The sequence below is a fragment of the Carcharodon carcharias genome, chromosome 5 (genome assembly GCF_017639515.1).
Source record: "Carcharodon carcharias isolate sCarCar2 chromosome 5, sCarCar2.pri, whole genome shotgun sequence".
NCBI lineage: Eukaryota > Metazoa > Chordata > Chondrichthyes > Lamniformes > Lamnidae > Carcharodon > Carcharodon carcharias.
Window position 1 is genome coordinate 42985622 of NC_054471.1, and position 14947 is coordinate 43000568.

At 43.7% G+C, this 14947-nt stretch overlaps 1 protein-coding gene across 7 annotated transcripts in view; it reads left to right on the forward strand.

The window, feature by feature from the left end:
- The window catches only part of LOC121277929 (tyrosine-protein kinase Fyn), a 298435-nt gene that overhangs the window by 219942 nt on the left and 63546 nt on the right, over nt 1-14947 (forward strand). For all 7 annotated transcript variants that reach the window (XM_041187793.1, XM_041187799.1, XM_041187792.1 and 4 more), the window contains exon 5: nt 2929-3027. In XM_041187793.1, the coding sequence (XP_041043727.1) occupies nt 2929-3027 (99 nt within the window). The remainder of the gene's footprint in view (nt 1-2928; nt 3028-14947) is intronic.

A 14947-nucleotide genomic window follows, 5' to 3' on the forward strand; every position in this document is an offset into this window, starting at 1 on the left:
AAGTTAACAAGAGCGATACGATGCAGGAATAAAATCAAATGGACTATTTTTAAGTAGGAAAAAGATTGAAGTAAAGTTAGAGGATAAATTTAGCCAAAAGAAGAAAGGTCTTTTTTTTAAAAGATAAGTGTTGAATACACTTCACCATGCTCCTCCCGCCATGTCTTCATAATATGTGCAGCTCGAGCATTCCAACCTGTTAGCTCGACAGTGGAATTCTCTCCAGTTTTCATCCTGTGGACTGCTGGACAGCTTTGGGTTGGGAGGAAAAATAAAAATGTCTAAATATAGGAAAAAAATATAGTTATGATTTTTTTTCAGTGGATTTGTAAAAGCCAAAGGACTAAAATGCATCAAATTTATCCATATATTCTTTCCCAGTCTTAGAAACATGTAACTAACTGGCCCATATAAAATATATTGGGCTCCTTTTTTAATCAGTTGTTCCTGAAATAAACCAAAGAAACAGACAGCAATAATATTTTATTTTGGTCTAGCTCTTTTTAAATCGGGTACCACATTCACCCAATACACATCCTCGAGGGGGTGCAGTATATGTTTTAAGTGCAGGTTGCCAAGTAGTTAACGAGTTCTGCTTCCACCCACACAGTCTAAATGCACTGTTCAAATGTCTTCTCCACCCACTTTGCATTGTCTACAGAACACTCTGGCAGTCCTTGCTAAGAAACAGCATTATTTAGAAGTGGTTGTATTTTTTTTCTCTCTCAAACTTCACCGACCCAATCTGCACATCCACTATTGTTTTGAGGGAAGCAATCAATGTAGTAATTGGTGCAGCTCACAGGACTTTTCAGTAAGCCAGGAACATACCAGGGCACTTTTTTCAGCTGTAAGAAGCCCTGGAAAATTGCTACGGTGATGGAGAGTGTCGGATGTAGTTTAACCCTTTCTTGCTCAGCAGTACATGGGAGGGGGAGACACTTAAACCGAGTTGTCTTACAGACAGGCAGGGGCTGCCTTAACATTCAAAAGACACAGCTGGATGAACTCATTGGCACTATGGACTTAATCCTAGCAAAACATTCAAGTGGGAGTCTCGCACGGCCTACAGTGCAGCATCAGGACTGCAGCGGGAGGCACTGATGGGCCAGGTTGAAGCCAAAGCAATTTGTAAAACAAAAACATTTCCATTAGGACTCTTGGTGGGCCAGGAGGAGCAGGAATGCTCCCCAGTCCCAGCAACATCTCAAACAGATCAGAGTGGGACATCAGAGTGTCCTTACTGGCACCATATTCAGCACTAAGATATTTGGTGCTAAGATGCCCGCATGCAAGGTGCTGCTTTGATGGACCATTCTGGTCCAGTTGTTTAATTTTTTCCAAGCGTTGCTGATTTTGGAGTTGAGGCACAACCGTTTCTGTTGCTTCTCTCTCCGATGCCCAAGATGACCTGTTGCCCTGCGTGCCAAACAGTCCTGTCGACCGATCCTTCATTGCTTACGACAGGACCTCCACCTCGCTGCTGGTTTTATTTTTAACTATTCTTGGAATGTGGGCGTGTTGACAAAATCGACCTTTATTGCACAGCCCTGGTTGGACTGAGAAGCTGTTGGAAAGCACTCGAACTGCCCGAGTCGTGTGGTGAACCTGCTCCCACAATGCTAACAGTTTGATGGAACTCAGTAGCTTGTTAGGTTACCAAAGGGAATCAACCTCTAGTTATGAGACTGAGGTCACATATAGGCCAGGCCGAGAAAGGACAGCATGGTCACTTTTTTGAATGCCAAATTTTAATTTCTGGATTTTGTTTTTTACATTTAATTCAAATTCCGAAACTTCCGCTGTTGGATTTGAACTTGTGGGCCAGAATTTTACATCCTGCGGGCAGGCGCGCACCCGACCCGAACAGATGTGGAATCGCGACAGATGTCGCAACGTCATCGTGCACTCGCGTGGAAGTTTGCTTGGCGGGCGTGCGCCAAAGTCGGAAGAGCAGCCGCCAACAATTAAGTGGGCAACTAAGCCTATTAATGTCCCAATTGTCAGCCGTTGGTTGGCCAGCCAGTGTAAGGTCACAGTCGGAGGTGGGGTCGATCAAGGACAGAAGCGCATTTCGCATCTGCTTCCGGGCCCACTGATTCCACCCGCCAGACGAGGGCAAAATTCAGGCCATGTTCTCTGGGTTATTATATTGCCTTTTGATTGCTGGCGCAGTAAGCTGGCGAATACATTACTGCAGCTCCTCAAGCTCTCTTTCCTGCAGACCTTCTGGCTGTTGTCACTCCCCCACACCACCTTCCCTTTGCTTTTTTCCGCTTCCGCTTCCACTTCCACTCCCACCTTAAACTGCTAAAGGCCTTTAATCCCAAAGCAGTTCCCAAGTTCCTGCTCCCAGGTGCATGTGCACTTAATTTCGCTGTCCAGGCTCCCAGAGGAGTGTGGCGAGGATTACGTAAATGAACTGACCCAGGGGAATCTTCTGGGGGTCAGAGGGCAGGGTGTAAGTCCAGGAATGCTGCACCCCATCAGCAGTGAAAAGTTTTTTTTTATTCACTCATGGGATGTGGCGAGGTCAGCATTTATTGTCCGTCTGTAATTGTCCTTGAGAGCCTAGGCCTTAGTGCATATTTTCCTGTCACATTTTGCCCCTCAGCTGAACGTAGATAACTCAGGCCTTCAAAGTCATCATGATCCTAAATTGAGGGCCTCCAAAATTAGGCAGACACCATTTACAAGAACAAGATCCTCAAGTAATTTATAATAGACGTAAGGTGAAGATAAACGGGTTTGAGGTTTATGGAGACACTGCGCGGTTATGTTTGGGTTCATATTGCACCTTTTGCAGAAAGAATAGTCAGTTCTGTTGTTGCAATTGATGATCACTCTGTTGAATCCTTTGGGTCATATGCTTCACTGCCCTCTTCAATTCGGAGTGTTTTATGTTCTGATGTTTCTGTCCTTTTACAGAGAGGGAGACTGGTGGGAAGCCCGATCCTTGCAGTCCGGAGGAACCGGATACATTCCCAGTAATTACGTGGCTCCAGTTGACTCCATCCAGGCAGAGGAGTAAGTTTTTTAAATTTTTGTTTTCACCTGAAGGCCACGTTAAATAGAGCTCTCTGGGTGTAAAACTTAACCTCCCCAGAAAGGAAATATCATATGGCCGTTTTTAATTTTTTAAAAATGCAGAATTCCTTTGCAATATTTGAAATGGGAAAAGGCTGGTTGGACATGGGGAATCCTCCAGGATTACACCCATTCAGACTTGACAATCCTAATATTAATGGAGCTGAACTGGCCTAACAGAAGGAAAAATATTTATTTATGACCTGTCCCAGCATTTTCATTCCTTAAAAGAAAAAGTCTTTGTTTTAATTGACCTTTCTCCCGAGTATATTTGAATGTCACCATTTGTGCAGTAAGAGTTAAGTGGCTAAAGCCTGAAATTACTGTAATAGTGGCCCAGGATTTAAGTTCCGTGGGATGTTTCTCTGTCCCTTGTCTTAATGCAGATATGAATGCTTCATGTAAAATAAGACAGGTATGTTTAAGACCCCGGATATTGTCAGTGGCAGCTATATAATATTTTTCTCTCCTGATCTAACCGATGGCATCCATGACATTCATGAGCAATGCTGGAAGTCTCCTCAATGTGAAAGAGAAAGAAATACAACTTCTGTTCTCCCTCCAGTAGTTAATTAAAATAATGACAATCTCTCATTAGGTATAGGATCGTTCAGATTATTGCTCCGAGCAAGATTCACAACTTCTAGAGAGAGAAACCCATTTCGAATCTTGAGTAAACTCTAGTTTTTGATCTAAAATATCAATATGTCTGACAGAGACAGCAATAAATTGCCAGAGGACTAACTTCTAAGGCACCCTGCTGAAGCCTTTGGAAAACAAGCAGAGAGCTGCTGTTTAAAATAATCCCCTCTCTTATTAGCCAATTTTGTCACATCTAATGCACTGCCTGAGCTTGACTCATTCATGTTATTGATCTATAATTGTACATATGTATATATATATTATGTTCATTCCCTAGCCATACAGCATTATTCTGCATCACTGCAGCTCACTCTTATGTGAAAGTGAACATGGCAATTTCTCTTCATTACGGTCTAGATAGTTCTCCAGTGCCGGGGATTAGTGTACTGTCTTGTGCGAAACTGAACTTTACAGCAAAAGCTTCCTGGGTTGGACCCCTGAACTGTGCTGTGTCAGTCAACTGGCCTTATTTAGGGAAGTGGCAAGGGCAATACATGATTGGGCCCCACATCGCAGTACTACAAATGGCAGAACGTAAGCCAGTCAGAGTTCCCAGACTTGAGTGGTGTCCAATGACTCCTGGCGATTGACTTGAAAAGACTGTGATAGTCACTTGTAAGTACAAAGGCGGCTTGGTCATTACTGTACTGCTTAAAGGGGAAATACTTAGCAAGAATATTAAAAGATGTGAGGAATTTGGGTTAAAAAATCAAAAGCCGCAAGTTGACTTGCCAACCAACCAGCCCTCTTTGCACCTGTAGTATAAATTGTTGTCAAACAAAAACAAAAACAGAATTACCTGGAAAAACTCAGCAGGTCTGGCAGCATCGGTGGAGAAGAAGAGTTGACGTTTCGAGTCCTCATGACCCTTCGACAGAACTTGAGTTCGAGTCCAAGAAAGAGTTGAAATATAAGCTGGTTTAAGGTGTGTGTGTGGGGGGCGGAGAGAGAGAGAGAGAGGTGGGGGGGGGGTGTGGTTGTAGGGACAAACAAGCAGTGATAGAAGCAGATCATCAAAAGATGTCAACAACAATAGTACAAAAGAACACATAGGTGTTAAAGTTAAAGTTGGTGATATTATCTAAACGAATGTGCTAATTAAGAATGGATGGTAGGGCACTCAAGGTATAGCTCTAGTGGGGGTGTTTTTTTTTTAAAAATAATGGAAATAGGTGGGAAAAGGAAAATCTTTATAATTTATTGGAAAAAAAAGGAAGGGGGAAACAGAAAGGGGGTGGGGAAGGGGGAGGGAGCTCACGACCTAAAGTTGTTGAATTCAATATTCAGTCCGGAAGGCTGTAAAGTGCCTAGTCGGAAGATGAGGTGTTGTTCCTCCAGTTTGCATTGGGCTTCACTGGAACAATGCAGCAAGCCAAGGACAGACATGTGGGCAAGAGAGCAGGGTGGAGTGTTAAAATGGCAAGCGACAGGGAGGTTTGGGTCATTCTTGCGGACAGACCGAAGGTGTTCTGCAAAGCGGTCGCCCAGTTTATGTTTGGTCTCTTCAATGTAGAGGAGACCACATTGGGAGCAACGAATGCAGTAGACTAAGTTGGGGGAAATGCAAGTGAAATGCTGCTTCACTTGAAAGGAGTGTTTGGGTCCTTGGACGGTGAGGAGAGAGGAAGTGAAGGGGCAGGTGTTGCATCTTTTGCGTGGGCATAGGGTGGTGCCATAGGAGGGGGTTGAGGTGTAGGGGGTGATGGAGGAGTGGACCAGGGTGTCCCGGAGGGAGCGATCCCTACGGAATGCCGATAGGGGGGTGAAGGGAAGATGTGTTTGGTGGTGGCATCATGCTGGAGTTGGCGGAAATGGCGGAGGATGATCCTTTGAATGCGGAGGCTGGTGGGGTGATAAGTGAGGACAAGGGGGACCCTATCATGTTTCTGGGAAGGATAATATCACCAACTTTAACTTTAACACCTATGTGTTCTTTTGTACTATTGTTGTTGACATCTTTTGATGATCTGCTTCTATCACTGCTTGTTTGTCCCTACAACCACACCGCCCCCCCTCCACCTCTCTCTCTCTCTCTCTCTCTCTCTCCGCCCCCCACACACACACACCTTAAACCAGCTTATATTTCAACTCTTTCTTGGACTCGAACTCAAGTTCTGTCGAAGGGTCATGAGGACTCGAAACGTCAACTCTTTTCTTCTCCGCCGATGCTGCCAGACCTGCTGAGTTTTTCCAGGTAATTCTGTTTTTGTTTTTGTTTTGGATTTCCAGCATCCGCAGTTTTTTTGTTTTTATCTCTGTATAAATTGTTGTGATTGTTTGAAATTTGGCATTCTTGCATTTGTCCTGATGAGTTCAAGATGAAAGGCCTTGGCTGCATGTCTCCCTTTGCAGCAATATTCCAATTCTATACTACCAAGCAACAGATTTTAAGAATAATGAAAGTAAAAGCTCATCATTGTCCTGCAAGAGTAGAATATCTCGGCTGATCTACTGAGCTCCAGGAGCTGTGTAACTGGTGAGGTGACTGTACTTGCAAGATTTAGCATTTTCAAACTATGAGGGCATTGCTGAGATTCTCCATCACCTGTCTGTTGACTCCAGTGGATGCTTTTTTTTTGAAAAAAGGTAACTACTGTTCACATTCCCAGGACAGCATTAAAGCATTATTAATATGCAAATTAAAATATTTGAGATAGAAGGCAATAAGAACTGCTGACCAATATTGTCCTGGTATTCCACTAAATCAAAGGAAGCAGTTGCTTCTGATGGGGATGTTTGCTTTGGAACACAATCTTTGCATGGTGAAGATGTTCACTGAAGGTAAGCGAATGTGGCAGATCGAATGTGGAGGGTCTCACCTTGAAGCTAATGCCATAGATACTGTGCATCTGTGTCCAGTTGTACCTTATCTAGGTGCTTTTTTACTCTTAATTATTCTCCTTTGGGTTGGAGCCACTGGCCCACTCCTGCATATGGAACTCAACAGCCCACTGTCCTCCCCAGAAATCAGTGTGCTAAATAACTGAGTCTACATCTAAGATCCAGGAGAGAAATAGGAAGCCCTTGAAATTGTACTTCATGTCTATCATATTCCAGCATGTGATCTCCCCTTTACTGATACCACTCCCGATAGACATGGTTCAAGCTAGACACTGCTATATAAGTTTCCAAACACTACTAAATAAGTTTCATCATTACATAAACAGTAAGATGGAAAATGCAAACTCCAGAGTTACATTAATTCCAAACTTTAACCTTCTGTTTTAGTGATTTTGGCCAAGGGATAAAGATTGACCAGGACTCTGCAGATAACTTTTTTTTTCACTCGTGGGATGTGGGCTTTGCTGGCAACACCAGCATTTGTTACCCATCCCTAATTGCCCTTCAAGGCGTTCTTGTTCTAAGTAGTGGCATCTGATCATCCGCCACCTTAGGGAAAATGGGGCTTTAGTTTAAAGCCTCATCCCCTTGATATCAACTACTTAGGATGTTTGAAATGATCTACTTCAGACACTTGGGAGTGATTTGTTAGGCAGAGTCCCTTACCCCTGCCCACATAGAGCGTCAGTAATCCAGGAACAAGAGCTTTCTGAAATACAGCAGGGTGTGGGCTAGTCACTTAATCCAAGGAGGCCAGGAGCCTTTGAGAAAGTTTTAAAAAGATTAAATCCCCAATTCGACTGTAATGAGTCCAGTTCTGGTTTTAACAGAAGGAGGATGGGTGACCAATCTGCTTTCAACAGGTGGGTCAGTCCCTAACCTCTAAAACTGGAGTTTCCAAGCCTTGGAAACTTTGATAGGTCAAAGGAAACAAAATGGATGACACAATGGGTAATGGCAGCCACAATTGCTGATGGCCTGATGCTGTCCACTTGTGTTCACAGATCTTGTAATGTCAAATCCATTTCATGAGAGTGACACAGTCCCCTTAAAAAGCAACTCTGGATCATGCCTGTGTTTTTATTTACACATTTAACATTCAGTAGTGAACGTCAACTGTTAGCACTTTGCCATCTGTCTGCACATTCAACAGCCCAGTTCAGCTCCAAGAGCCTCTCATTTAGCCGCATCTAACTAAGGGCTTGAAGCTCCCACGACAGACGGAACAGTTGATCTGCATCCGCTTCGCTGACTACTCACTCCCGTGATGATGTCTCTCTGACCAACACTCATGCTGATCTCATGGGAGTTTCCACTTCATGGAGGGACGAGGCAGAGACGTACAGAGCGCAGGAACACTAGATCACAGGCAACAGTTTCCTGGTATTCAGACTAAATGAGTACTAGTGTAAAAGTGCCTTTAACTTACCATGATGAATAAGGACAGGACATTCCCTTGAAAAGGGCTATGATTATCTCTGACAGTGTTTTTGTCTTGTCCCTGTGCTCTGAGAATTTTCTTTCAGATTGAAACAGTGAAAGCTTTGATACATCTTTGGGAGGGACTGTTTCAGAAGGGTGACTGAACCTGACATTGAAGAGAAAGTGAAGCGACGCATACAGCTGAAGATGGAGCAATACAGGGTCACTGGCTGTGTCTCTACTGATTAATACGACAAGTGCATTCAGTCAGGCGCAAGAGTTTCCTGCAGCTACTACCAGCAAGCTGTGAATACTCTATTTAAATAAAAACATTTAAATGGGACGTATAACATTGAGCAAAAATAACCTTGCCATTATTATTCATTTACAATTCTTTTGTAATTATCTTGGAAGACGGAGATTTAAATTGAGGCTTTTTCAAAATCTGCATCCCCTGCATTCCCCTCCCCACCCCAGTTTGGAAAGAACACTCCTATTTGGGAAAAGACAGTGAGACAGTTTCCTGACCCCAGTTGCTGCACCCAGAGTTTCTGCAGATTTGCTGCCTCTGCTGCACTCCCAGTTTAAGGGTAAATTACATCAGCAATAATCTGCAATGCATACAGCCTAGCCGAGGTGTAAACAAAACACTTGCCATGCCTTCGAAAGAGAGATGAGAAGAGGTATTTGAAAGTTTGCTCAAGGAGGTGAGGTTTAAAGTGGGTATTAAAAGGGGGGAGAGGTTGAGAGGCAGAGGGCTTTAAGGAGGGAATACCAGGGCATGGAGATCGCCAAAGTTTGGGATGGGGGGTGGGGGGGTGGCGGTGGTGTGTAGGTGGCAGAGGGAGGAAGATGAATAAAAGATTTTTCATTCATTCATAGGATGTGAGCATTGTTGGCTAAGCCAGTGTTTATTGCCCATTCCTAATTGCCCTCGAAGATAGTGGTGAGTTGCCTTCTTAAACCGCTGCAGTGCATGTGGTGTAGGCACACCCACAGTGCTGTTAGGGAGGGAATTCCAGCGACAGTGAGGGAACGGTGATATATTTCCAAGTTAGGATGGTGAGTGGCTTGGAGGGGAACTTCCAGGTGGCAGTGTTCCCATATATCTGCTGCCCTTCTAGATGGCAGTGTTCGAGCATTTGGAAGTTGCTGCCTAAGGAGCCTTGGTGAGTTTCTGCTGTGCATCTTGTAGATGGTACACACTGCTGCTACTGTGCGTTGGTGGTGGAGGGACTGAATGTTTGTGAATGGGCTGCCAATCAAGCGGGCTGCTTTGTCTTGGATGGTGTCAGGCTTCTTGTGTTGTTGGAACTGCACTCATCCAGGTGAGTGGGGAGTATTCCATCACAATCCTGACTTGTGGACAAGCTTTGGGGAGTCAGGAGGTGAGTAAGTCGTTGCAGGACTCTGAGACTCTGACCTGCTCTTGTAGCCACAGTATTTATATGTCTAGTCCCGTTCAGTTTCTGGTCAGTGGTAACCCCCAGGATGTTGATAATGGGGGATTCATTGATGATAATTCCATTGAATGTCAAGGGTCGATGGTTAGATTCTCTCTTGTTGGAGATGCTCATTGCCTGGCACTTGTGTGGCGCAAATGTTACTTGCCATTTAAGCACAAAGATTGGTGACATTGATGGAGTGGAAGCCAGTGTAGTTCAGTGAGGAGGAGTGCGACAGGCATGCAGGACATTGTCCAGGTCTTGCTGCATTTGAACACAGACTTGTTCAGTACCAGAGGAGTCACGAATGGTGCTGAACATTGTGCAATCATCAACGAACATCCCACTTCTGACCTTATGATGGAAGGAAGGCCATTGATCAAGCAGCTGAAGATGGCTAAGATGAGGAGAATACCCTGAAGAATTCCTGCAGTGATATCCTGGAGCTGAGATGACTGACCTCCAACAACCACAATCATTTTCCTTTTGTTCTAGGTATGACTCCAACCAATGGAGAGTTTTCCTCCAATTCCCATTGATCCCAGTTTTGCAAGGGCTCCTTAATGCCACACTTGGTCAAATGCAGCCTTGATGTCAAGGGTTGTCACTCTCACCTCACCTCGGGTGCTGCTTGATAGCACTGTTGTTGACCCCTTCCATTACTTTACTGATGATCGAGAGTAGACTGATAGGGCGGTATTTGGCCGGATTCGATTTGTCTTTTTTGTGTACAGGGCAATTTTCTACATAGCCGGGTAGATGCCAGTGGTGTAGCTGTACTGGAACAGCTTGGCTAGGGGGCGTGGCAAGTTCTGGAGCACAAGTCTTCCGTACAATTACTGGAATATTGTCAGGGCCCATAGCCTTTGCAGTATTCAGTGCCTGGAGCTGTTTCTTAATATCACGTGGAGTGAATCAAATTGGCTGAAGACTCTCATCAGTGATGCTGGGGACCTCCGGAGGAGGCAGAGATGGATCATCCACTCAGCACTTCTGGATGAAGAGGAACTGAGAGTGGGGGCGGTGGGGGGTGGTCATTATAGCACTGGAAGAGGTTACATGGATAGAGAGGAGGAAAAAAGCATGGAGTGATTTAAGCACAAAGATTGGTGACATTGATGGAATGGAAGCCAGTGTAGTTTTGAGGAGGAGTGCGACAGGCATGCAGGATTTGTAGAGATTTAGATGAACTGAAATTTATGGAGAGTGAACGGCCAGGACAGCATTAGAACGTTCCTGTTCCATGGTCAAAGGCATGGCTGCATGTTCCAGTATCAGATGGGCTTAGATTTACAAGTAAATCTCAAGATATGGCTTGCCTTCATGAAACTGTTCCTTCTCTCTCTTTGTAAAATATGATGGTCATTGACAGGCTCTCCCACCTCCATTAACCTTGCACAGCCTTGGTAAATGTGATAAATGTTAAGTAAAACCCAAGTGGACTGAGCATCATTAATTCAGTTTAAATTGCTGCATTGTTGGATTCCAATTCATCACTGCAAAACTTTTTTTTCCTGCTGATATGTCCTCCATTTGCTGACGTCAACAGAAGGAACTTTACGCATTCCCTAAGTCACCCAAAATCCACAAGCTGAGTCGAGGAACGAGAGGTCATGAGACGTGACCCATAGCCTAAATTTTAATTACAGCCCCGTCATCTGCAAAACATATTGGCAAGAAGTTATGGCTGCACATACGTTTGGCTGACTTCAATCCAGCATCCCCAATCCAAGAGTTCAGCAGTAGCCATGACAACCCTGAGCTCCCAGTCACCTAGGCCTCTACCTTTCCCACTGCTGTTTGTTGACGGTAGCAGCACAGAGAAAACCAAGGAGCTTGGAGATGATAATGGATCTGTGGAGATAGCAAAAGAACAGCACAAAAGAGCTATTACTCTTTCAACTCCTGTTCTGTGGACCTGCAGATAGAGAACTGCAGAAGTCATTTTGGATTAGACAAAAGCAGGTAAAATGCCACTCTGGTGCAAGAATTTGTAGGAGGAGGGCCACTTGGCCCTTCAAGCCTGCTTAGCAATTCAGTAAGGTCATGGCTGATTTGATTGTAGCCTGCCACCTACCTCTGATAGCCTTTCACCCCCTTGTTAATCATGAATCTGTCTAGATCTGCCTTAAAAATATTCAAAGACCTGGCTTCCACTGCCTTTTGAGGAAAAGTGTTCCAAAGACTCACCACTGTATGAAAGAGAAAATTTGTCCTCATCTGCCTTAAATGAGCAACCCCTTATTTTTAAACAGTGACCCCCCCCCCCCCAGATTCTCCCCCAAGAGGAAACATCCTGTCCACATCCACATCAAGACCCCTGAGGTTCTTATATGTTTCAATCAAGTCACCTCTTACCCTTCTAAATTCCAGTGGATACAAGCCTAACCTGTCCAGCCTTTCCTCATAGGACAACCCGCCCATTCAATGTATTAGTCTAGTAAACCTTCTCCAAACTGCTTCGAACACATTTACATCCTTTCTTAAATACAGAGAGCAATATTGTACACAGTAGTCCAGATGTGGTCTCACCAGTGCCCTGTACAACTGAAGCATAACCTCCCTACTTTTATATTCAATTCCCCTCGCAATAAATGATAACGTTCTATTAGCTTTCCTAAATACCTGCTGTACCTGCACACTAACCTTTTGTGATTCATGCACTTGGGCACCCAGATTCCTCTGCATCTCAGAGCTCTGCAATCTCACATTTAGATAATATGCTTCTTTTTTATTCTTCCTGCCAAAATAGTCAACTTCACATTTGCTGACGTTATACTCCATTTGCCAGGCCTTTGCCCAGTCACTTAACCTATCTATGTCCCTTTGCAGCCTCCTTATGCCCTCTTCACAACATAATTTCCTACCTTTCTTTGTGTTGTCAGCAAATTTAGCAACCATCCCATCTGCCCCTTCATCCAAGACATTTACACACAATGTAAGAAGTCCTGGCCTGGGACTTTTAAGCGCAAATTGCATTCAGTGCAGCTCGAGTTTTCACAATCTTTTATAAACATCGTGTCAGAAGCAGACCATGCCCACAAAACTGGCCTCACATTCAGGGTAAATTAGTTTCCAACGAGAGGCTTCTCTAATTCCTCTGGTTTCCAGGCCTTTGAAAAGGTTCCAGAAATTAAACTGGAACTTTTGGGTGCAAGGACTTCTAGGTACGTTTAGAAAGGCTTTGAATGATTTCTAATTCACAAAACTGGAAACCAGTTTTGTATATATTTAAAACGCTTATGTTTTGTGATTAAACCCATTTTCAGCTATATAATCAAATTTTAACCAAGTAACCACTCTTACACTTATAAATGAATGTTTTTCAAGCAAAGTTTGTCAAGAAATTATAATTTAAATCATTCCGAATTACGCTAGTTCATTGCAGATTTTGTACTTAACAACAGACAGATGAGTTTACATCTAAAGCAGAAACTCTACCCCTTTTTTGATCAAAGTTATGAAGAAAATAAACTCTCAAAGTTTTTTAAAACAAAATAATTATGTTGCTGACTTGAAGACCCGAGACTTAGGTGCGCTCTCTGTCAGGCTGCTGTGATGAGGTGAACAACAGGAAGAATTTTCATAAAACCGTAAGTTTAGAATGCAAATTGAGTCCATTCAGTCCATCATGTCTCTCCTAGCTCTTTTCTAGAGCGATTAATTTTAATCCAAGGTCCTGCTCTCTCCTCATAGTCCTGCATCTTCCTCTGCTCCGAATATTTCTCCAGTTCTCCCTTACAGGATGCAATGGCCTCTACTGATTCCCTAAACCTTTCTACCTCTCTCTCCTCTTCCTTTAAAGCTCTCCTTAAAACCTACCTCCTTGACCAGCTTTTGGCCAGCTATCCTAGCTTGCCCTGATGTGGTTCGGTCAAATTTTGTTGACACTCGAGTGAAGCACCTGGGACTATAACAATGCAGGTTGTTGCATGACGGAGGATCCCACGCTGTAAAAATTCTGCAGAAATAAATTTTGTCTAATGTCTCACTCTTGGTGACTGTTAGTGAATCATTCCCCTACCTCACAGAGGAGATGATCCTTCCCTACTCATTCTCTGAACCACTCATCACTAAAAACTTTCTATTAAATTTAATCGTGACTTTCTCTGTTCCAGTGGAAGTTTTTTTTTATTCGTTCATGGGATGTGGGCATCACTGGCTAGGCCAACATTTATTGCCCATCCCTAATTGCCCTTGAGAAGCTGATGGTGAGCTGCTGCCTTGAAATGCTGCAGTCCATGTGGTGTAGGCACACCCACAGTGTTGTTAGGGAGGGAGTTCCAGGATTTTGACCCAGCGACAGGGAAGGAACGGCGATATATTTCCAAGTCAGGATGGTGAGAGACTTGGAGGGGAATTTACAGGTGGCGGCATTCCCATGTGTCTGCTGCCCTTGTCCTTCTAGTTGGTGGAGTTCACGGGATTGGAAGGTGCTGTCTAAGGAGCCTTGGTGAGTTGCTGCAGTGCATCTTAAAGATGGTACACACTGCTGCTACTGTGTGTCGGTGGTGGAGGGAGTGAATGTTTAAGGTGGAAATAGTCCCAGTATCTGAAGACTCTCCAGATACTATAGCTCGCATCCCTGCCATCACCCTGTTAAATCTCTATCATACCTTGCCTATGGCTTTGATGTCTATTTTGAGGCAGTTAGAACAATGCACACTGCTCGTTGTAGCCTAACAAAATGCTTTGTAAGAATGTATTATTTACCCTATTTACTCTAAATCTCAAAATGCTGTTGGCCTTTATTTTCTGGCCTTATTCACCTGCACTTACATTTTCACCCCTTGATCCCAGTATTTTTTTCAGAAAGGGGAAATACTGTGAACAAAATGTACTCAACCGGTAAGGGAACGTGTGTTCAGGTCGATATGTTAATAACCTAAAGAAGAGTAAAGGTCGCAGTACCAAAAGAGATTAAGATAACAAATACTTAGGGAACAGAAAGGGTTACAGGAAGTAATAACAAAATGCATGGCAAAAATAACGTAAGAGTAATGAAAAATAAGAGCATATTGAAATGCCAGTACAGCAATGTACAGAGCATTCATTGAGGAATTGGAGATAATAATTGGAAATGAGGAAACGGATACAATAGGGGGAGACGTTGTCTTGAGTAGATGGTGGTGGGCCGCTGCCTTGAACCACTATGGTGATTTGATGCCCCGAAACACTGGGAATATGACCCTGATGTTTGTGGCTGAATGATGCTTTAGGCAATTTGTAACAATATAAAATTAAAACTTTTCTGTTTTATTGTGTGAAGGACGCTTTAAAATTGCACACTTAGCAAGAATGGAAGTGAACGGCCTGTAATCCAGTTGAATTCAACCCATTAAATATTAGCAACCCCCTCTGTTTAATTTATGCTATTGAAACCTTTTGGAAACTTTTTACAAACCTGGGGTGTAGCTTAGAACCAAAGGAATTCCTGTCATTGAAGGAGACATAAGAACATAAGAAATAGGAGCAGGAGTAGGTAATTCAGCCCCTCGAGCCTGCCCCGC